The sequence below is a fragment of the Globicephala melas genome, chromosome 2 (assembly GCF_963455315.2).
Source record: "Globicephala melas chromosome 2, mGloMel1.2, whole genome shotgun sequence".
NCBI classification, from domain to species: Eukaryota; Metazoa; Chordata; class Mammalia; order Artiodactyla; family Delphinidae; genus Globicephala; species Globicephala melas.
In genome coordinates, this window is record NC_083315.2 from 70,968,834 (window position 1) to 70,990,149 (window position 21,316).

At 48.4% G+C, this 21,316-nt stretch overlaps 1 protein-coding gene across 3 annotated transcripts in view; it reads right to left on the reverse strand.

Annotated features, from left to right (window-relative positions):
• Positions 1-6,265: 6,265 nt before the first annotated feature.
• TLN2 (talin 2) overlaps positions 6,266-21,316 on the reverse strand; it is a 446,754-nt gene continuing 431,703 nt past the window's right edge. For all 3 annotated transcript variants that reach the window (XM_060294173.1, XM_060294172.1, XM_030878890.2), the window contains 5 exons: positions 14,345-14,470; positions 11,946-12,008; positions 11,672-11,854; positions 8,706-8,831; positions 6,266-7,165 (listed from right to left, as the gene is read on the reverse strand). In XM_060294173.1, the coding sequence (XP_060150156.1) occupies positions 7,037-7,165; positions 8,706-8,831; positions 11,672-11,854; positions 11,946-12,008; positions 14,345-14,470 (627 nt within the window). In that variant the 3' untranslated portion in view covers positions 6,266-7,036. The remainder of the gene's footprint in view (positions 7,166-8,705; positions 8,832-11,671; positions 11,855-11,945; positions 12,009-14,344; positions 14,471-21,316) is intronic.

The following is a 21,316-nucleotide window of genomic DNA, read 5'->3' on the forward strand; positions in this document are numbered from 1 at the left end:
CCCAGCCTTCAGCCCGACAGTGGGCAACTTGCATTATTGTTGCTTCCCTTGCAGGAGACTGCATTCTTCAGGAAAGTCTTTGAAGGGAACAACTGTGCCTTTTAGTCTTCCCATCTTCCCTCATGCCCACGGAGTCCAGTCTGCCCCTCCCTTCCTGCTTCCCCCGGATGCCCTTATAACATCAGGGGGCTGGGCTACAGGACCCGGGGGCCTGACTCAGGCCCCTTCTCACTCTGGGCTGCCCCAACGCCCAGGCCACAATTACAACAAGGCCCACCTTCCAGGGAGCCCAGAAAGCACTTCTTCCACATTCAGTTCTAGGCTTAACTGAATCATACTTCTCTTTCTAAAAGTAAGTCCTGGAGTCTCCAGAGAGAGAGGCTGAAGCAGAGGGGAAGCTCCTAATACAGCCGCAAGTGCTGAGGCCTGCTCCTGTCCCCCCAGGTGCCAGCCCCACCAGGCACTTCTGCCCCTGGGCACAGAGGGCTTCTTGCTTTGGGACATTCAGGGAGCAAAACCGCTGCGATCCTGTCCAGCTCAGGGTAGAGAGTGTTCAGACAAAAACACATGGTTAAATTTCTCTGAACCACAGGGTTAACTCAGGAGCACTGGTGGTTTAGCCTCAGGAGCGAATCGTGGTCTGAGAGAAAAAGACCCCCAACAGGATTCTGGAGACACCAGGTGAGAGTAAAGCCAAACACGCTCACAGTAACCTGTGCGTAAAAAACAAAAAAGCTCCTTAGCTGGGCACTCATTCAGTGATCCTCAGGCCGCCCCATTCCCCTCCTACACACGAGGACTCGCCACCCTCTCCTGAGGACCCCACTATCCCCAACTGCCCCACAGTCCCTCTCGCAGGTCCCAGGCTCTACCACGTGCTCATGTGGCTCTCTCTGCTCTGAGGTCCTTCTCTCTACCTCTGCCTAATTTCTATCCAATCTGCCAGGCTCAGACAGCTCCTCCAACAATTGCTGGTTAAAAACATGAGCTTTGGAAACAAACTGGAGTTCGTTTCTGCTTGGTCACCCACTAGCTGTGTGATCTCAACACAGTGATTAGGAGATCCCAGTTCTGCCAAGCTGTGTGGCTTTGGGCAAGTTACCCAACCTCTCTGTGCCTGAGCCTTATCTATAAAATGAGGATAAAAGAGTGCCTATGTGTCATGCTTTACGTGATTGTGGTGGGGACCAAAGGGGGTAGTGAAGGTCAGCGCCTGGCACATGCACGTACCTACCTGTACAGTAAGTGCTAGCCATCTAGAGATGAAACCCCTCGCTCCCCTGCAAACAAAGCCCGCCCTGACCCCTGGCAGTGGTCCCTCCTGCTGTGGCATCTCCTCCTCAGAGGCTCTGAGGCTCGCCTCCCATCCTCTTTCCTTGCTCTGAACGTTTCTGGCACAATAACTTGGGACCCAATTTACTCCCGAGTTGCTGACCTTTGTTGGATCCTGAGTTCTCCAAGAATAGAATCCCTCTTCTGATGCGCCTGCACAGCGATTCATCTGCTGACAATCCCAGGTGCCCTGGCCTGACACAAGGCCCCTCACTGTGCTCCTGGTCACCCTCCCCTTCATGCCACTTACCCCTAGCCCTGACCACACTGAATTCTTACTTGTCCCCCTAAGCAATCCACCCACTCATGCACGTGCCATTCCCACTGCCTGGAATGCTGCCCACACCCCTCCCCCCCTTCTCTGCCTGGGAAACTCCTATTCGTTAGGAGTTAGGCCAGATGCCCTCTTACTGAAGGCTTTTCCCAACTCCAGGGCTCTGTCCTCTTTGCCCCCGGCCTGGGCTCACGTTTGTCCTCCCTGGAATGTGACCTTCTCCAGGAATAAGGCAGGGTCTCCAGTGTCCCGCACACAGTAGGTGACGGGGCACTCAGTAAGGTCTCTGATTGTGGGTCAGCCTGATTTAGCTGCAGAGGATCTAAATCCCTGCAGACAGCTTCCAGTCCCACACCTGCCACTGCCCTGCCTGGCTGAGTCCTGTGTGCCCCTCTGCAAAACGGCCAGAGCACCTTCCCCACGGTTGCCCAGGGCTGAGGAGGTCGCAGGTCCAGCCCAGCTCACTCAGGAGACCCCAGACATCAGCTCCCCTTACCCCCTCGCGCGCTGCACACCTTGGGATTCCCACCTTCCTATCTCCCTTAAAAACGGGCTAGTCAGCCCCATCCCCATTTTTAAGTCAAAGACAGAAAAACATGACTAATGGGCTTAGAGATTCTAAATCACCATTTCAGGAGGAAAAATAATCCTCTGAGTTGTCAGACATACTGGTGACACTCACTCCGTTGCTATGGTGATTCTGTGACATGGCCCTCTTACGGATGAGATACGCCTACGCCCCACATTTTTCCGAGTCTGGTTCCCCCAGACGAGGACTCTGGCCAAACAATCTGCACCCCCATTCCTACAGGGAGGAGGGGTACAATCTCTGCCTCGGCTGCTGGAGGTGAAGTTATCCTTCCAGGGTCAGGCCCTGAGTCAGGTTTGCAGAGGAATATCTGCGCTCTGCATCCAGCTGTGCAACCTTCCCATCAGGTGACACGCAGGATCCGAGAGCCCAAGCTCCTTGCCTGGGACCCTTCTTCTTTAAGGGGAAGATAATTGCATCTTCCTACTTACGGTCTATTTCTTATTTGAATTTTCTCCAGAGTCAACAAAGCCGCATGGCATTCAGTGGTTCCCTGCGGCTTTGCCTTGGTCGCACACACACACACACACACACACACACACACACTCGCTCCTCCTCGAACACACTTTGGTGACTAAGGAGCTGGTAGTCAAGGGGGACTTTCTCTCACATGAGAAAGACACAGCCTCCTCTTCCTCTCTTCCACGTTCCTCTCATTCCCATGAGACTTTCACACAGGTTCATTCCTTTACAAATTTATTTCTGGTGAATAAAAAATAATAATAATTTATGCGACCATAAAGACATTACGACCTGGGGCAGAACTTCACTATCCCCTTTCCTACTGGATTTTGCAGCTTGGGGAGAAGGCGGCCGAGGGAAACCCAGCTGCATGCTTTGTGGAACCAGGAGATGCCTACGGGGTGACTGACACAAGGATGTCTGTGGAGGGCTGGGAGGCGGGCTCCGAGGAAGGCAAAGCCAAACCTCTTTTACAGAAAAGCAACGTCTCTCTGTAGGGTTTGTTTTTTCAGTTAGTCCACAGAAGCTCTGCCACATGCCTGTTCCTAATGCCCATAAACGTATCATGCCGAGCAGACACTCGGAAGGACGGAGCAGTCGTCTCAGGGATGTTTAAACTTGGCACTTGGGGACCCTGTGGGGGGGGGGAAGATGTCTTCCCCCCAGAGACCAGCCCCTGAGGAGGCCGTGCCAACGTGGAACCTGGGCTGCCGGCATAGCTCTCACAACCTCTGGGTTTCTGGACTCTACTGCCTCTGAGCCTGAAGTGAACATCCCCCAATTCCTTGGGCTCCCACAAGGCTCTCAGGGGTGGCCGTCACCTCAGTCAGCAGAGGGAAGCTTCCTCCAGGGTCTGAGAGCCAAACACACCGATAGCCTGTGCTGGGGGCTGAAGACCAGAATCCCCAGGCCAGAGCCCAGAACCTCAGTGCCGGGGAAGGTCTGGGCGTTCACGGCCACGGAGGGAGCAGGCTTGCTCACCACGTCACCCTGCTGCTTGGCTTCCGCATGAGGCTGTGGCCTCAGGATCATGTGGGTGGTAGGGTTTACTCTCTCGGGTGAATTTTGGTTATAATATTTTGATAAGTTAAACTCACTGACAACACACCCAGAACGCAAGCAGGGAGAGCCTATGGGAAGCCCTAAGGAGTTTTCCACGATAAAGCACACAGGGCTCACCTGTTAACCACGCGGCTACCCTCTAGGTGGCCTGGGGGGCCCATAACGCCTGCCTGGAGGGCCGCCCAGGACCTGAGGTACCCGCTGGCGCTGATCACCAGGCCCACACCTGACTGGATGCCAGCAATTTAAACAGGAGCTGCTTATTCCGCTGAATATGGCTTTCGCATCCTTACCCAAAGACTTTTTCTGAAAGGCAGAACCAAGCAAAGCCCAAACTCCCAGATGACTGGGCAGTTCTGAAGCCCAGTTCAGGTTCCTTTTTTGATCTTCAGAGACAACAATTTCTGGGCACAAAGATCAGCTCAGGGCTTCCTGTCATCTCCTCTCATGAGACACACACCCACACACCTGCTCCCCCTTCACACAGAGAGGCATTTCTGTGCTCCAGGCCTGGGATCATTTTTACCCTGAACCCACTCGCTTATTAGATGCTCCGAAACACCCCAAACCGATTCATACCTCGTATTTCCCTTTGAAGAAAAACCAGAAGCACCCCCTCATTGCCATCTGGGGACACCTACAGGAGTGCTTATTAAATTACACCTAAAGCACAGCCTTTCCCCCATTTCATGAAAGGAGGAGAGACCAAGCCAGTCACGAGGCCACGCACGTATGTGACGGAGGGTGGATGGGGAAGGGACAGACGAAAACGCACACCACACCAGATGGTAAATGGGAACCAGTTTCACCAAAGCTCACAGCAGCAGAACACGCCAGACGGGAGAATATTTATACAGGTCCTACAAATACCAACTCTGTTCCATACCTGTTCTTTAAAGGCCTTTCCATTTCGCTTGTCTCTGGAGGCTTTTTCTGGTATCAAATGCAGTGGAAGTTTTTTTTTTTTTTTTGCAGTACGCGGGCCTCTCACTGCTGTGGCCTCTCCCGTTGCGGAGCGCAGGCTCCGGACGCGCAGGCTCAGCGGCCATGGCTCACGGGCCCAGCCGCTCTGCGGCATGTGGGATCCTCCCGGACCGGGGCATGAACCCGCGTCCCCTGCATCGGCAGGCGGACTCTCAACCACTGCGCCACCACGGAAGCCCCGCAGTGGAAGTTTTAAACGACTCTGAGGCAGGGACAGAGAACTCACTGCTTGGCCCTGCCTGGCTCCTGGGATGCCAGGCTATGACAGGGGACAGCTGGAAGGGGAGAAGCAATCACACAGCCTGGAAGAAAAGGGGGCGAGGGTGGGCCGTGGAGGAGCACCCCAGAGGCCTGCTACATGAGGCCATTAACACAGCTGGACTCTGAGCCTCTGGGTCAGATTCTTAGTCTCAGAAAGCATCCTGTGCCCGTCTGCAAAGTGTCCCTTGGAGAGAGCCCCCAGTCCCCGGGCTAAGATCCAAGGGGGTGCAGCCCAGGACAGCAGTGAAAAGTTGTACTAGCTACAGTGGAAGAGGGCGAGTCAAGAGTGTGTTAGTTTCTCCCATTAGGTGCTAGGGCCCCGCCAGCTCTCTCCTCTTGAGTCGATGCCATCATCCCCAACTCTCTACATACTCTCTCCACCTGCTTCTCATTTACACTGTATTTCCTGTAACTTCCAACTTGTCTGGGAAAAAATTCTACTATGTGGAACACTTACAAGTCTCTTATAAATATGAGAAGCTGTCCAATGTTTAATTATATTTTAAAACCACGGCATGGGCCACAGTCTGTTAAAGCAGGACCGTGGGGCAAGGTCTACAGGTGATACTTTTTGTGGACCAAAGCATCAACTTTTCCTGTGGGTGGAATATTCAAACTATACTGTGAATGAAATACGAGATGTGATAGCACATTGCTGCGGGGAAGTGCAGTTCTTCAACAGTTAGCAGCTTTAAAAAACCATGTACCTCTGTCACCATCGTCTTCCCCCGATGAATTGTTTTTCAAAGACAATTGCTACCTGGCGTTAGGATCTATCCGACAAGCCATTCATCCTTCACGTACTGTCTTGGGGAAAGGTTCAGATTAAAGTTAAATGCAACATCTTAAACTGCCCTTCTAAGGAGAGGGCTCCGAAAAGAGAAAGGAGAGGAGGGGGGAAACTCTCGAACTGTAATTCTCCAACCGTAGCCTACAGAAGACAGACTCTGAACATACGACATGTCTTCACCTTTAAGATGGGCTAATGAGCAAAACTATCTTGTTAAAGGTTTGTAATGATGTTAAAACGCATCTAGATTTTGAGACAATTAGGACAGAGAGAAAACATCCACCACGGGTTGGAGGATGGATGACAGGTTTTTTAACAGGATCTTGAATTGTGATCATTTTGAGAGCAGAGAAGCTGACGCGGAACCTAAAGACGAAGTCACCAAGGACTTGCTTTATTGGAGCTGAATCCCCACTTCGAATGCCTAAGGCGGGCTGTTGTACTGACTGTCACCTGGGGGACCTGGGTTTGTGGGGATGAATTTGTATGAACTCAAACAGCCTCTACAGAGTAAGGAGCCCACACATTTTATTACAGCCCCTGCTCACTGAGCCCTGCCAGTCCCCCATACCTCTGCCCCTTTGGATTATGGAGGGAAAAAAAAAAATCATTCGATTTTCTGGGTCACAGAATACAAGTTGGGTCTAGATTGTACAAGGAGCTTACACACTGAGGCAAGAGAGCGTGCAAACAGGGGCAGGAATTCTTCACCCTCTGGGCGAGCCAGTGCTTGAGACACGGCAGGAGGACCCGAGTTGCCCTCCTGGAGTCCACACTGGTTTATGTTTCTGGCCTTTACTAACCGTGTCCAACTCCAACGTCCATCTTCTCCTGAGAGAGAGAAGAGTATCTTTGAGTAGCTATGGCATCAAGGATTTCCCCCGAGCTGTTTGGTTTTCCTTTTTTTTTTTCTTTCCTATTCAGATTTCACAGCAGCCCCAGAGAAGGACCAACAGAAGCGCGAGTGTCTGAGGACGATGTAATACTGACTCCTCCTTTTTGGTACCAGTCCGTGAACCCGCGCCCCTCTCTCCTGAGATACAGTGAGGCGGGGTTGGGGGAGATGGCAGAGGAGCTGTGGGTGGAACACACTGTACCGCGTGACATCACCATCATGCAGCTGGTGCCCGACAGGACAGGGGAGCGCGCAGGAGAGCTCAGGGCTCCCGGCTCACCCCAGGGGGAGGGGGGCAGTTCCAGGGTGGTGCCCGGCCCCTCAGGACCGCTGTCCATCCAGTTCTCGCGCGGCCGGCCCCTTGGCTGCGCCCTCTTGGTTCTGGCCTTAGCCTTCGTCCTCCCTCAGCTCGGTGGGTAGGAATTTATACTGCTGTTGGCGGATCTGGGCTAGTTTTTTCCTTGCTTCTTCCAGTTCTCGCTCTTTCTTCAGCATTTCCTCCTGGGCGGCGATGATCTAGAAGCAAAGCAACAAGCTGGATAGATCTGAAACTTTTTAGGAAACTGCCCTCCCCTCCACTGCTTGCCTCATGAGCTCCCACAGCCTCTGCTACAGTGGGACACAGCCATGTCCCGGGACTAAGTATTCTTAGCTCTGGAGACCAGCCTCTGTGCCACAGTTCGGGTTTTGAGACCAACGATCCAAGACAGTAAGCTGACTTCCGGCCACTGATTTAACAGCAAATATATACTGTGTCCCTATGATGCAGCAGGCTCTGGTGTAAGCACTTTACACGGAATGTCCCATCATCTTCATGGCAACACTGTGAAGTATGGCCTATTGAATGTCCCATTTTTCCAATGAGAAAGCTGAATCTCAGAGATGTGGGTCCGCTTTCCTGAAGGGACCCATCTGGTGGAGCAGGACCCGGCCCAGGTATTTTCGAAGCTAAAGCTGGAGTCCTTAACTACTAGATGGCTTTCATATATTTATTTCATGCTTCTAAGATGTGATCTGAGGAATATTAGTTAATAGGTATAAAGAGGAAAGGGGAAGTCTGTGCTCAAGGAAGTCAAATAGATTTCTGAAAAGCAAAGGTCTTTTCAGAGCCTTGCTAGACTAACGAGCATCGTGATATCTGAGGAGGGAGTACAGAAGTCAGTGATTCCCAGAACTGTTTGATCAGAGACCCTTCTTCATGGAACTTCTTATGGAACTAGTGTATCAAGAAGCAGATTCTGGTAAAAATGCATCCTGGGTATTTCCAAACACAGAGAGTGGTTCAGGAAGAGCTAAGGAAGGCATGGGAATGAGTAAGTTCAGCCACAGGGCTTCAGTGCTCCTGGTGGAAAACCAATCTCATATAAAGGATTTACATGAACACATCCCAAAATGCAAGCGTGGTTTCCTGACCTTTCCACCCCACTCTCATGCACAAGAATGCAGGCCTGCGTAAGTCAGATTCTCATCCACACATGTAAAACTTCTGGGAGAGGGTCATCGTTCATTCTTTCTCTAGGGCCAAAAATCTGGAGTGAGTAGCAGCTCCAAATGCATCATTTTATTTAAATGATAATATTGCCGTCCTCCAATTCTCTTCTCTCCCTTTTCTGTAACAGAATCCCTGATTTTTAGGTAGGTACACTGCTACTCAGAAAAGAATACTCCATTTCCCTGCCTCCTTTGCAGCTAGGCTGGCCATGTGATGAAGCTCTGACCCATGGCGTGTGAGAGCAAGTGATGCAGACGACTTCAGAGTCACGCCCGCCCTAACTTTCCGTCTTCATGCTGGCTGGAAGACTGAGGTGGTTATCAAGCCATCTTAGACCAAGATGTTGCCAAGGCAACATCTCAGGGACGGTGGAGCGGTAGGCAGCTGGAGTCTGGGTCTCAGTCACCAAGAAGCCGCCACACCATCCCTAGACTGCTTACACCCAAGCCTGTCTGACCAGGGAGAAATAGACTTCCATCTTGTTTAAGCCACTGTTATTTTGGGTCTCTGTTTTCACACAGTGCTCATCTGGGGAGTAAACGCTGTCTGGATTTAATCACACACCTGAGCAATGCCCCCTACAAACTTTGTTTTCACTACCACATCATCATCGTCAGCTTTGCCAAATGCTGCCTTCTGGGCTGCACGCACAAGATTGTCTGAGGCTCTTTTCACAGCATTTCCTGCTGCCTGGAGAGGGGACAAAACACACATTGTATCATTGGAAACAGCCATTTGGATTCAGCAAGACAGACGTGGAGGCACAGTTCATGAGACTATGAATTGATTTATCATCCAATGGTATGTCACACAGAATTTCTCTCTAGGTAGTATCCATTTGTCCATCCATCCATTGATTCTACCAACACTGGCACCTACCTAACCTTAGCTCATTCACAGGTTAATGAGACACATTTCCTGGCTCCCAGGGAACACGCACTTCTCAGGGGAATTACAATTATGTGAATACATGATTATAGCACTATGATATGTGTGTTAACAGAAACTTGCTCAGGGGCTGCACCCTTGGTTAGAAAGCCACCTCCCCTTGCCCCATCCCACTGAGGCATACTTGAGGACTTGGCTCAGAGATCACTTTTTCTGTCCATCTTAGCCTTACCCACACCCTCCCAAGTGCTCCTGGAAAGCTCCCTGCTGGCTTCTTTGCAGCCCTCACCACACTTCTGGTTGCCTCTCTTCCTCCTGGACAGTGAACAACTTGAAGGCAGGGGCTGGGATTTCAATCTCTGCATCCCCAGCACCGGGCACAGTGGCTGCCCAGGGCTGGGGGCTCACTGAACGCTTTCAGAGGGAATTAAGGGCTATGAAAGCACAACATACCCCTCCACAGAAGGAATGGGAGCCCCACAGTAACTAGGGCCTTTACGGATGTGCTTTTAGAGTCACAGTTGGCTTCATGCCGCACGGTCAAGGATGGGGCGAGTGCCAGACACACTGCAGAAGAGCTTGTCCATGTGCAGCCTAGATCTTCAGCAAGGGCTACAGCCCCCACTGGTTTACTCTTAATGCTCAAAAAGCATGGCCTAGGGGACTTGACCTCTGCCACCTGAGGTCTGGAATTTCCTTTTCACGGTGGTCACGGCTTCGTTAAATCTCCCATAGTCCTTGCCCAGCCCCCTGAGAGTCAAGGACTTGGTCTTGGGGGTGAGCCATCAGAAAGTTGAGAGTTTTCTCATTCAAAGTTAACTGGCTCATCTGGTTGGTGATCTAAAGCGGCCAAGGGGGACCACGAGGGCTCACGCAAGAAGGGAAGGGGAGGCCCATTAGCACTTGACGTCATATGCTTATTCTCATCATGTGCTTACTCTCAAAACAGTTTTATGAGGTCAGAAATCATTAGCCCACTTTTCTACGTAGAAAGTGAGGTTGAATAACTAATCTAAGATCCTGCAGCTGGTAAGTTATAGAGCTGCGATTTGAACATAGGCCTGTGTAGCCCCAGAGAACCTCTGGGTCATTGTAAGGGATTCACACAACATTGCAGCACCCACATAAATCAGTAATGATGATAATAAGAGTGATGCTGGGTTGTATCTGTGTAAATCCTTAGGACTTACAAAAGCACTTTCACATTTCTGACCCTCATAAGAGCCAGTGCAGGCATCTCTATCCTCATTTTACAGACATGGCAACTAAGGCCTGAAAGGTTTGGAATGACTTGTATAAGATTATGCACTTTGTACATAGTAGAGGCAGGTCTTGAACCCACGTCTCTCTTAACTCAGGATGTTTTCCAAAGGAGTGTCGCCCAAATCCATGAATCGCACATTCACAAACACGCAGCTCCCCGTTTTCCCCTGGGTTTATGCCAGGAGGAAAATGAAGGTGAGGGAGGTGGGTCAGAGAGAGACACACACAGGAAGACCGAACAACGGCCATGCACTTTACAACTTAGGAAATACGACGAGAGTCCCGAGTTTCAGTGGGATTGTTCAAATATTACTGCCATTTATAATCTTACATAAACATTTTTAGCAACATAAACAATCTGCATTACATTTATTAGAGTAACAAACATCTAGAAAATTGGAAACAAATATGTCCAACGTATAGAGAAATTCTGGCATAATCAGTTGATATAATATCATGCAATCATTAAAAATGAGACCTATGAAGCAAGAACCACTGAGCTTTGCACAGGGCCATTAGGAAGACTTTTCTTCAAGGAAAAAAAAAAGTATGATAAAACGTGAAGTGAAAAAAATGCAGAATGTCTCTGTTAGGATGACAACTAGACAAAAGTATTTTGTGTAAGATAAAAACAGGAAGAGAAAAAAATAGCACTGGACATGTGAAGATGGTGAAGCTATGTGATCTTTTTCATTCCAACATTTCTTTCACTGTGCTTAAAATACACAATCAGGAAAACTGAGATCCACTGGGCAGAACTCAAGTGACACCTTCATAAGTGTGTTCTCTGGGCTCTGGGAAACCTTAGCAGCATCTCATATAAATTCCTCAGTCCTTTTGCTCCCTCCTTAAGCAAACACTGAATGAGAGCCTCCACTGAAACAGGTACCATCTTAGGAGTGAGAGACACAAAGATAAAGATCTGGTACCTGCACCTAAGAAGCTCACAGCCTTGTCAAAGGCGGACTAAAGATAAATGTGGTGGTACTGGGTGACAGGAACTGCAAGACTGGTCTGTCCAAAGGCTATGGCAGGGCAGAAGAGGGACTGACTGCCCAAGGTCTGGGATTCAAGGAGGGCTTCCCAGAAGAGGTGACTTTGGAGATGAGTCATGATGGATGAGTAGGAGCTCACCAAGGTTGGGCTGGTGCGGGGTGGACCCCAAGGCATGAGACCAGGAGGCACGCGTGGAGCACGTCAGTTTGGTGGCGTTGAAGGGGTAGGATGCATGGCTGCACGTGGCAGGAAATGAGAAACGTGGGACAGAGCTGGCTGATGGAAGGCCTGGTGGGTCATGCCAAGGAAGCGAGACCGCCACCTTTGGCAACACTTACCCGCTCCAACAGGAGTGTTTTCCCACCAGCATCAGTGACCATTACCTGTAGCCGCCTCATGGCCTCCGAATCCTGATCAGCCTTCACCTTGCAGGCCACAAGCAGCTGAGCCGTGGACGCGGCAACCTGCTTGGCGGATGAGATGAGCTTCTCCTCACTGGCGTGCCCCTGCACAGAGGCATTAGCCGCCTCGCAGAGACTGCTGGTCGCAGCTGCCACCATCCGGGCCTGGGGACAGTCAACAGAGAAGTGACTTGAGGCCCAAACCTCCTGCAGGGGATCCAAAAAGCCAACGGGGAAGGAGGAGGGGGCAACTCACGGCAGAAATCAGGCCCTGTGACCATTGTCCGTCATCTGCGGCGTTGGCGGGGATGGAGCCCACCTAGAGTGGAGTATGAAAAGCAGCAATGAGAGCAGGAAGGCACAGGGTGACCTGCAGCCCCCAAACCCTACCTTGCCCTGGATTTGGAGAGAAAAGCATCTCATCAGACATGCAGCACCTCCCTGGGACTCTTGCCAACAGCACTGGCAGGAGAGTGCAGCATCCTTTCCCCTGCAGGACGCCAGCAGCTCCAAGACTGCATGTCCTGACCGGTTTCCACCTGGGCCACAAGGAGGTGACCAGAAACGCTCTCAACGACCTCCATTTCACTGCCAGGTACCGTGTTTCTGGGAAAATGGCTCAGGAACGATGGATGGGGCTATCTTGACACGCCTATTTCCTCTGCTGACCTTTCTCCATCTCCAACATGGGAGCCCCTGAGGTCTCTTCATTCAAGAGGTGAGGGAAGCTTAAATCTCTCCTGATTCCTGACCCTGGAAGCCACGCTGTGACTTTCTGGCAGATGATGTTAAAAAAGGGGGTGGGTCTCTCTCCGTACAATTGAGCACAGATCCTCGCCTTAAGGAAATACAGACTATTTTTTTCAGGGGTGGGAAGAGAAGTAAGAAGCTGGAAGTAAGACGTTCCCCGCTTCTGTTTAGGAATTGTTGCAACAGCGAAACATTTTCTGACCAGATGTAGAGGCAGCTACAGGAGGAAACACCTTTACACATGTGGGAGGTGCCTGGAGAGGTAAGAGATGAGTATCTAAATTTGCATATGAAAGTGGGGATCTGTCAGCACATCAGGGCATGCTGAAGGTCAGGTAAGGCCCCAACGTCCTGCATATCATCTATAGTTCCCCAGGTCCAGCTGCACCTCCGTCACCAACTTTTTAAATGCTTGAATGCATAAGTTCCTTGGAGGACAAGGGGCTGGGCCATAGTCAAGTTCGATTCTCTAGTATCTAGCAATGTGTCCAGCACGTAGATGGCTCTTTAATCCATGTGCAAATAAACCAAAAGTTTTAGGTAGGATGTTCTTCTCAATGATCCATTTTTGGTCTTTACGTATCGACTAGTCAGCAAGTCCTAGGTGACTGAGGTCAGCACTCTTCTAGATCTACAGGGGATAAGTGAGAAGCATAAAGGGACAGATTCATGCTGGTTGGGGAGATGTACATACATCAATATTGGATACACAATGGTTTAGAAAGAGGAACCAGTGGACGTAGGTTGGATTAAGCCACAGCTAAGCTCACAAGAGACTTCATGGAGGAAGACGGAAGGCCACCGGCTGCGCATAACTGTCTGTATTACAAGTTCTTAGGTCAACGGGACTTCCTTGGTGGCGCAGTGGTTAAGGCTCCGCGATCACAATGCAGGAGGCCCAGTTTGATCCCTGGTCAGGGACCTAGATCCCACATGCATGCTGCAACTAAAAGTTCATATGCCACAACTAAGGAGCCCATGTGCTGCAACTAAGGAGCCTGCCAATGCAACTAAGACCCAGCACAACAAAATAAATAAAATATATTAAAAAAATGATAAAAACAAAAACAACCAAGAAGACACAATCACATCCGTCATCTGTACACTGAGAGCAAAGGCCTTTTAACATCAAATATAAGTGACTGACAGTTACAGTGACCAAATTTCCCAAAGCTGGCAGGATTTCCGTGGTGCCTCTATGACTGAGAGGCTTCTCTGCAAGATGTAACTTGGATGTGGTGGTTCCATGTTGTATGGGAATAATAGGACACAAGGAGTATTTTAAATTGGAAGGCCTTTTCACATCCAGGATTAGTCTAATGTACTATTAATCCTTTGGATCACTGAAAAAGAACTAGGCTTTCACGCTAATGCAGATGGAATCGGTGACTGGAGATGAAGCAGGTCGAAGAACTCGCAGCTTTAAAACCAGACCGGCCTTTTGTCCAAAGGGCTAAGGAAAATGCTAACTGCAGAGTTGGACGGCATTCAGCTCAACAGTCCTAAGGAAAGGAAGGGCGTCACTGGAGTTGGACGTGGTATTATAAAGCCCCTGACTACGGTGCTTATATAGCCATCCACCAGGAAAATATGAGTTTACGGCTTTAAATAGCCTAATGTACGGCAGGGAAAATAAATGTCTTGTTCAGGCCCTGATGGCTGCCTGGAGTGGAAGCTCTCCTTAACAAGAAGCAGATGACAGGCCTGGAAGCTAAACCCTTCATTCTGTCTGCCAGGCTGAAGCAAACAGAGTATCCAATGATATGGGCAAAGCCAGGCGAGTCAGGGAGGGAAGGGGCGGCACGGCTTCCTTGGTCAGGACACAAGCGGTATCGCCTTTTTCTTAGTATTCAGAGGCTCTTGCTGTGTGAACTTTCCACCACTTGGCCAGTGGGGTTTACACACCTTTCCTTGGGCCACCAGCTCCCTCTGGGCTGCCGAGGCCGATTTGACCAGGGCACTTGTGGCAGCAGCAATGGATTTAGCAGCTTCCAAGATCTGTTCTTCAAAATCCAGGGTCTCATCCGCTTGCTATAACCAAAAGAAAACAGCATCACATGCAATTCATATCCCCAAAGGGCGCTTTCTGCTAAATGACTTACTTCTTGGTCACCTGGCTCTTCCTCCGTGCGTGGATTTTTATCGACAAACCACACCCAGGGTAGAAAGGCTGAAGCTGGCTGGATGCCTCTCCATCTGCTGCCTCCCCCCACCCTTCTCTAAAAGATAAAAACCGCCAGCATTGAGGTTCCTTACAAAGTTCAAATCAGGAAATTCAAAGACAGACTCTTTTTCCACACCAGAATCTTTAAAAACACATCAATTCACTGGGAATAAAATGCATTCGAAGGGTTCCATTAGCATCAATAACCCAAATCAAAATAATCAATAATTGAGACCCAAAGAGTGGGTGGTGGCACACTATCCCACAACTCAAGGCTCAGAAAAATGGGTTGAGAAAACAAAAGATGGCTATTAGATGTGAAAAACCTTATTGCTCTTGGGTGAAAACAAAAGTAAAACAGAATTTGCATTTCTGTGGCTGAGCAGAGAGTCACACGCCAACCAGAGATCATCAGTGGTGGAGAAGAAATTGGGGCAACGCGACATCAAGGTGGAGCTTACCCCTTGGAAACCTGAGGCACGGCTCCACCTGGGGAAGAACACTGGCTCCCCCCGCCCCCCGCCACCGCACAGATACTATCAGGCTCTGCTGCCAAACGCCTGGGATGTTGAAAAGAATCAACATCAACAAAAGAACCAACTTTCGGGAAGGTGGGCAAGTGTAAAGACCCTGGTCCCAGGCTGGGTGGGACAGAGCATCACAATACGGGGTAGTCAGACTAGATGACCGCCAAGGTCCCCGCCAGCGATATTGCTCTGTGAATCTAAGCCAGTATGGTTAAGTGCCCCTTCGGTCACAGAATGCTGAAGATGTGGCTGGTACCTTTCAGGCATTAAGAGATGATGGTCAGGTACAGCAATACTTTTGTTTGTGTGTGTTGGTAAAATATATATAACACAAAATTTACCCTTTGAACCAATTTTAAGTATACGATTCAGTGGCATTAAGTACATTCCCAATGTTGTACAACAGCGATATGTTTTTAAGAGCGCCTACTATGTGCAGGTATTTTGTTAGGCACTTCCACGTGCATTAACTTGTTTAATCCTCACCAAAAAAGAGAGTAAAAATCGTATATAGTAGTTATCTTTATCCTTATATTTATAATGGGAACATTCAGGCTTAGGGAGGTGGAGTATTGGGCCAAGGTCATGTGGCAGCGTGAAGAATCTAGACCAGATCTAAACCTAAACTTCTCTGCCTCCATCATGATATGTTCTTCCTAGATGAGGCCACCAAGTTGGGCATCAGTGAGGAGCGACTTCATGCTGGAGGCTCAAAGTCGGCTCACTAATGGGCCCACATGAACCATCAGACGGGATGGATACACAGATACAATGCTTTTCCAGTTCCCTATTCTTTATGGCATCTCTCCTGGTTCAAGATGTGGCTATTCCTACTTTTGTTTTTATAACCCATGTTATCAGAAAAACATTTCCGAGCACATCTAGTGGAACTGAAGAATGACAGCAGCATTTGAGATGTTCTGAGACAGAAGCAGTATCTCTTTCCTATTTCGGACAAAGTCTTGCTCTAGGAGCATTTAGGACAGATATGGATTCCGTTCCAATAGATTAATTTTGGATTCCTCATTATGGGGCGGGGAAGCTTGTGACAGTGGTGAAATACAAAATTTGTTCACTGAAACATAAAATGACTCATTTTAAGACACTCTAGCATAAAAGGAACTGTTATACATAAGCCACAAGAAATGGCATTGGGCTGTGATAGGTATATTCAATGACCTTGAATTAAGAGCTTTTCTGGAAATTCGTTCTGCAAAAGAAAGTCAAGCATATAACAGATTAAGGCACTGGGGAAATCACAGAGTTTCTGAGTCCAAAGGGAGCTCCTCCCCATTTTGCAGATGAGGAAATGGAGGCCCGTGGTGGCTCTCAATGTCTTCCAGCCCCTTGCTGCAGGTGCAGGGGGCCTCAGCTATGCTATGGGTTCCAAGGATGAGTCCACTTCACAGCAGGTTTCTGATTTCCTCAATTTTAAAATGCACAAAAATGGAATTTCCCCAAAACTAAGTGCTAACTCTAAGCATGGATAGATCTGAAAGAATATCTCATTAGAACTGATTGAAAAGGGTTCTCCCATATCTTTCGCTGCCCTGGCTGGTTGTTTTTTTTTTTAAACACATGTTCGAAATACATACTCAACTTGGAAATATTTCTGACAGCCACAGATTTTTCCTGCAATGGCAAGTGCTGTAATGCCCTTTGATGAATTTTTCTTTTTCTTTCCATAAGATCTCTAGACTTTAAAATGGACGTGGCAGGAAGCCTTATCTCTGAGAGACATTTCCTCTGATTAAAAAGTATGAGAGAGTTTCCCAAGAAAAAGGATTAATAAAGCCGACTGCAATGGAGGGCGAACATTTAGATGCTGCAGTTGGGCAGCGTTCCATGATGAGATCTGCCTTCTACCTGCAGGATTGGTACCTTTCTGTGGGCCAGGTTTACCATTAAGACTAAATGCCCACTCTATCTCTCCTGCTGAAATGAGACATAATGCTGATGTTTCCTCATACCATACAACTTCTAACCTGAGAAAATGGGATCTCCCCAAGCCAAGGAGACTTGGTGAAAAGCCACGGCACCCAAGTCCAAATTCCCATTGGCTTCAGCTCCCACCAGCGTACAGAATGGAATCTGGGAGAGGGGTGTGAGGGCAGAGAGAGAAGGGAGGACATGTGCTTAACCACGGCGCAAAAAAGGAGAGAAATGGAATTGGCTTGGGCTTTGAAGGACTTCCCTGAATAAAAGGATCACAATTAAAATGCAGGAATTGTTAATAGAACAAACCCCACTGTAGCTGGGAGATTGAGGAGAAGAACAGTAAGTTGGAGCTGCTGCAAGGGGACCCTGGGGAAGAATCTGGAGTCCATGGCATCTGGATGGAAGGAAATGCTTTCACTCAATGGGCTGCTAAATGGACAGCCCTTCCTTGCTCAGATCACCGAGGATCTGGTGGAAGATGCAGGTGGCATGGGCTACCATGGGGGAAGTGCTGGTCTGGGCTCAGGAGAACAGACACACCAGTCAGCTGAATCCTACCAGCCTGCAATGTCCTCCAGGGCATGGACCGTGGTTCATCCAACTTACATCTCTGGAGCACAACGTTAGGTAGGAAAGTCCATGTGATAAAGGTTTGTTGAGAGAATGTATCCATTTAAGATGAGTCTCTGAGTACTGGAGTTCAGCCAGAGAACAATTTACATAGTAAGAGAAGGGGGGATGCATGGAGTAAGTGTCCCCATCAGTAACTTTCCATTCCTGATTCCTGTGGGTTGTTAATTGTATGCTCTATCTGTATCCCTCAACTGGCACTCATAGTCTCTGACACTGACTCATGCATATACAGATGCAAAACACAGCAGCATTTTACTAAGAGGCTCTCTTAACAAAATAATGTCACAGATGTGCAAACTAACAGTCTTCCCTGCTTAATGAAGGTGTCAGCCGCAGCCTCTGAGAGCTGAATCCACCTTCTCATCCCCTGTACAATGCTCTTTCCCTGGTCCCCTCCACTAGAAAAGACCGTTGGCCAGGTCACTTGTAGCTCTCAGCAATTGTCCTTCCAGGACTGTCTAGCAGACTCTAGCCTTGTCTTTTCGGTAGCTTTGAGAAAAGTCTAAGCACCCCTTTGCTGGTATTTTTCTTGTTTGGTGATCTTCTCCAGAGCTCCTCTTTTAAAAAGTTAGAGGTCTGGCAAGATCCCTCTTGGGAAAGGCCACACTTTGGGCTGACTCCCTGGCTGCCTGCTTCCCACTCTTGGGAGAGCATTTGAGACTCCTGTTGTGCTGATAGAGAGGGGGAAGGAGGGTGGAAAGGGGGACAGAAAAGGGGAGGCCTTTCCTCATTTTTATTTTGTCTTTTGGCCTTTCAGGGATTCTTGTAATAGGAACAAATCTGACTCCATATTGGATCTGTTTCTTTTACTTTAACCTCTGTATTCTATTGCTTTTGCTATAAGAATGTTGCCTGTAGCGCGAAATTTACAAGCTAGCCCATTGTCAAGACTCTGACCTTTAAAGGTATAACACTTTTCCATTCATATAGAGATAAAAAGTTGCAGGACAGAGAATAACATGTGTCTGGTTGGAGGTTTATAGGAACATTGTGACCAGACCTACTGGGACAGCTGCAAGAACAAAGGATCCCGGAACCAAGAAGTTTGCAGCAGCCAACCACACCCCCTCCCCTTTTAGTATTAAAGGAGGCTGAATCCTAACTCAGGGAAGATGGTTCTTTGGGACATGAGTCCATCATCTTCTCAGTCTGCTGTCTTTCCAAATAAAGTCGCTATTCCCCACCCCAACACCTCATCTCTCAATTTACTGGCCTGTTGTGTGGCAAGCAGTAGGAGCCTGGACTTGGTAACATTCTGAGAACATAACGTTTGTGTCAATTCATTCCTTTTCTGAAACTACCTTCCCTCCTACATAGCCGATAGGGCTGTTATAAATAAATTATTAATATACACAGAGCATAACTGACTCATACTAAATGCTCAATAACTATTAGAATTAATTTCATTTTTCTTTCTATTACTACATATATTTTTTGTGGTTTGAAAAACTGTTGTTCAGACTTTTAGTCTGTTTCTCTGCCTGAACCCTGTTTTCCGCTCATAATTCTAACAAAGATTCTAGCTGCCATTTCTGACTACAACCTACAATATAAATAAAAAACACAAATCAAAGATAAAGTGTCAAGTGCCAGTACTGCTTCTAGCTACTCCCTTGACACCCAACCAGGAGACAGACAACTGGGTTTCAGTCTCTGCTCTGCGCTTTTGGCCACGTGATTTTGGGGAATTTGCTGCTCTTCTCCAGGTATCAAACAAACATTTTCTGTTTGTAATTTCAAGAGCAAACTCAACCCTCCTGGTCCTTTAGCTCTGACATGTTATGGTTTCACGTGAAACCCTTTTAAAGAATGCATGGACTAAAATTAGCACAGACTCCTTTTTCTTTTGCTCCCACTCTTTTGGCCTCCTTCCTGCAGTATCTTTCCCAGCCTCCACCAGGCCCATCCTCCCAGACAGGTCCTTGGGCATGCGTCTAGCAGAGGAAGAACACTTCCATCTGTGGTCCTCTTTCTGGCCTTTTTCTTTGTGAATTACATCCCTGTGGCCCCTTCCCCTGATGGACCTGACAGTGAAGGAGTCAAAGGCACCCATAGGAGATGGCCAAAGGGTCACTGCCCTGATTTCTACCTCCCTCCTTGAAAATCTCCTTTGAGGGACCGCCTTGCTGAGAACTGATAAGCACAATGGTCGTTTCTCTCACAACTGGCTACAAAAACCAGATTACAACTCACGGCACCGTCTTTCCAGTTAGGAATCATGCTTTTTTCCTGTGTTACTGAAAGCCCTGTAGGATGCTCACTATTAAAAACAAGGTCTTATCACATCACAAATTAAAAAAAAAATTCTTTGGGTATAATTTTTTTTAAGTGTGAACATTTGCATATAATTTAAATGTCCTTGAGGGAAAAAAATGGAGGACAACACTGAGAACTCCCACAACACAAGTGAAGCATTTTCCTGCCAGGTGGAAGCCTGAGTGGAATAGGCAGCTCTGTTTCTCCTTTGTTTGTAGCCAGTTTGGCCGCTACCAGTTTGCTGCTGATACTGAGTTGAGTGGTGCGTGGGGGGAGACCTTAGCCTGTACCCAAAGACCTGAACGGTCTGCAAACCTAGTCAGGTTCTCTTCCAGAGGACCCATGGGTGGGCTGTCTTTAGGACCACCACGTTTACTAGTCCTAATAAAAGGGAAACTTCTCAGAACCACTGGAACTGCCAAGAGACCAGAGCTGTTCAGCTGGCCTTGGCTCCCCCTGGGTTGGCCTGGTCCCAGGGGAAACTCTGGGGAAACTGTCAATGGACAAAGCAGGTGACAGAGAGAAAGCACTGCCAAATGGTAATGCCAGCAACCTGGGGAGGGACCAGCCTCTGCATCCAGACGTGGAGTAATGCATGTTCCTGCAGCATCTGAGGGACGAGGTGTGAGCATGCTCGGTTAGCATCTTGGGGGAAGTTTTCCCACACTCGCCACCACTTTATTTTCTAATGAACAGTAATACCACTGGGATAATCTTTTAACTGCTATTTCTGTTTTTTTTCCTTTATGTCATTCCAGGTTTATTCTACAGATATATATGAATATCTATCCATTCCTCCTTGATCAGAATCTATTAATTGCTATTTCGGTTTGATAGAAAAATTCTTAAAGATGTGTCATACTCTCAAAAAAATAAATATGAAGGCACCTGAATGTCTATCTAGGAAGCCTGGATGAAGAACAGATGACAGAATTCTTTCAAAGATTTAATCAGGTAAATTTGCCACACTGTAAACTCACGTGACATGAATTGTGTGTGTGTCTGAGAAGGCTCTGGGAGACCCACTACTTTACCTGGCGGTGAGTCACGTGGGAACATGCACTGGCTGAACACCCCACTCACCTTCACTCCTCCCCCGACCTCGCGTCTCCTGGCCTGGAAACAGCCAGTGGCACAAGAGCTCAATGTCACGCTCTGGCCACAGAAAAAATGCTGTATCCTCTTTCTCCCTGAACATCTGGTCGTCTTTCCCCCTTCACCCAATAATCAGTAGAGCATGCTGGTCAACAGCAAGATGTATGAAACAAAGATACATCAATTTTAATGTACAGGCTTCAAAGTTCAGGTCCTTTTAAAAGTGTGCTTTTCGTTATTCAGAAGACCTTGCGTTGCTTTTCC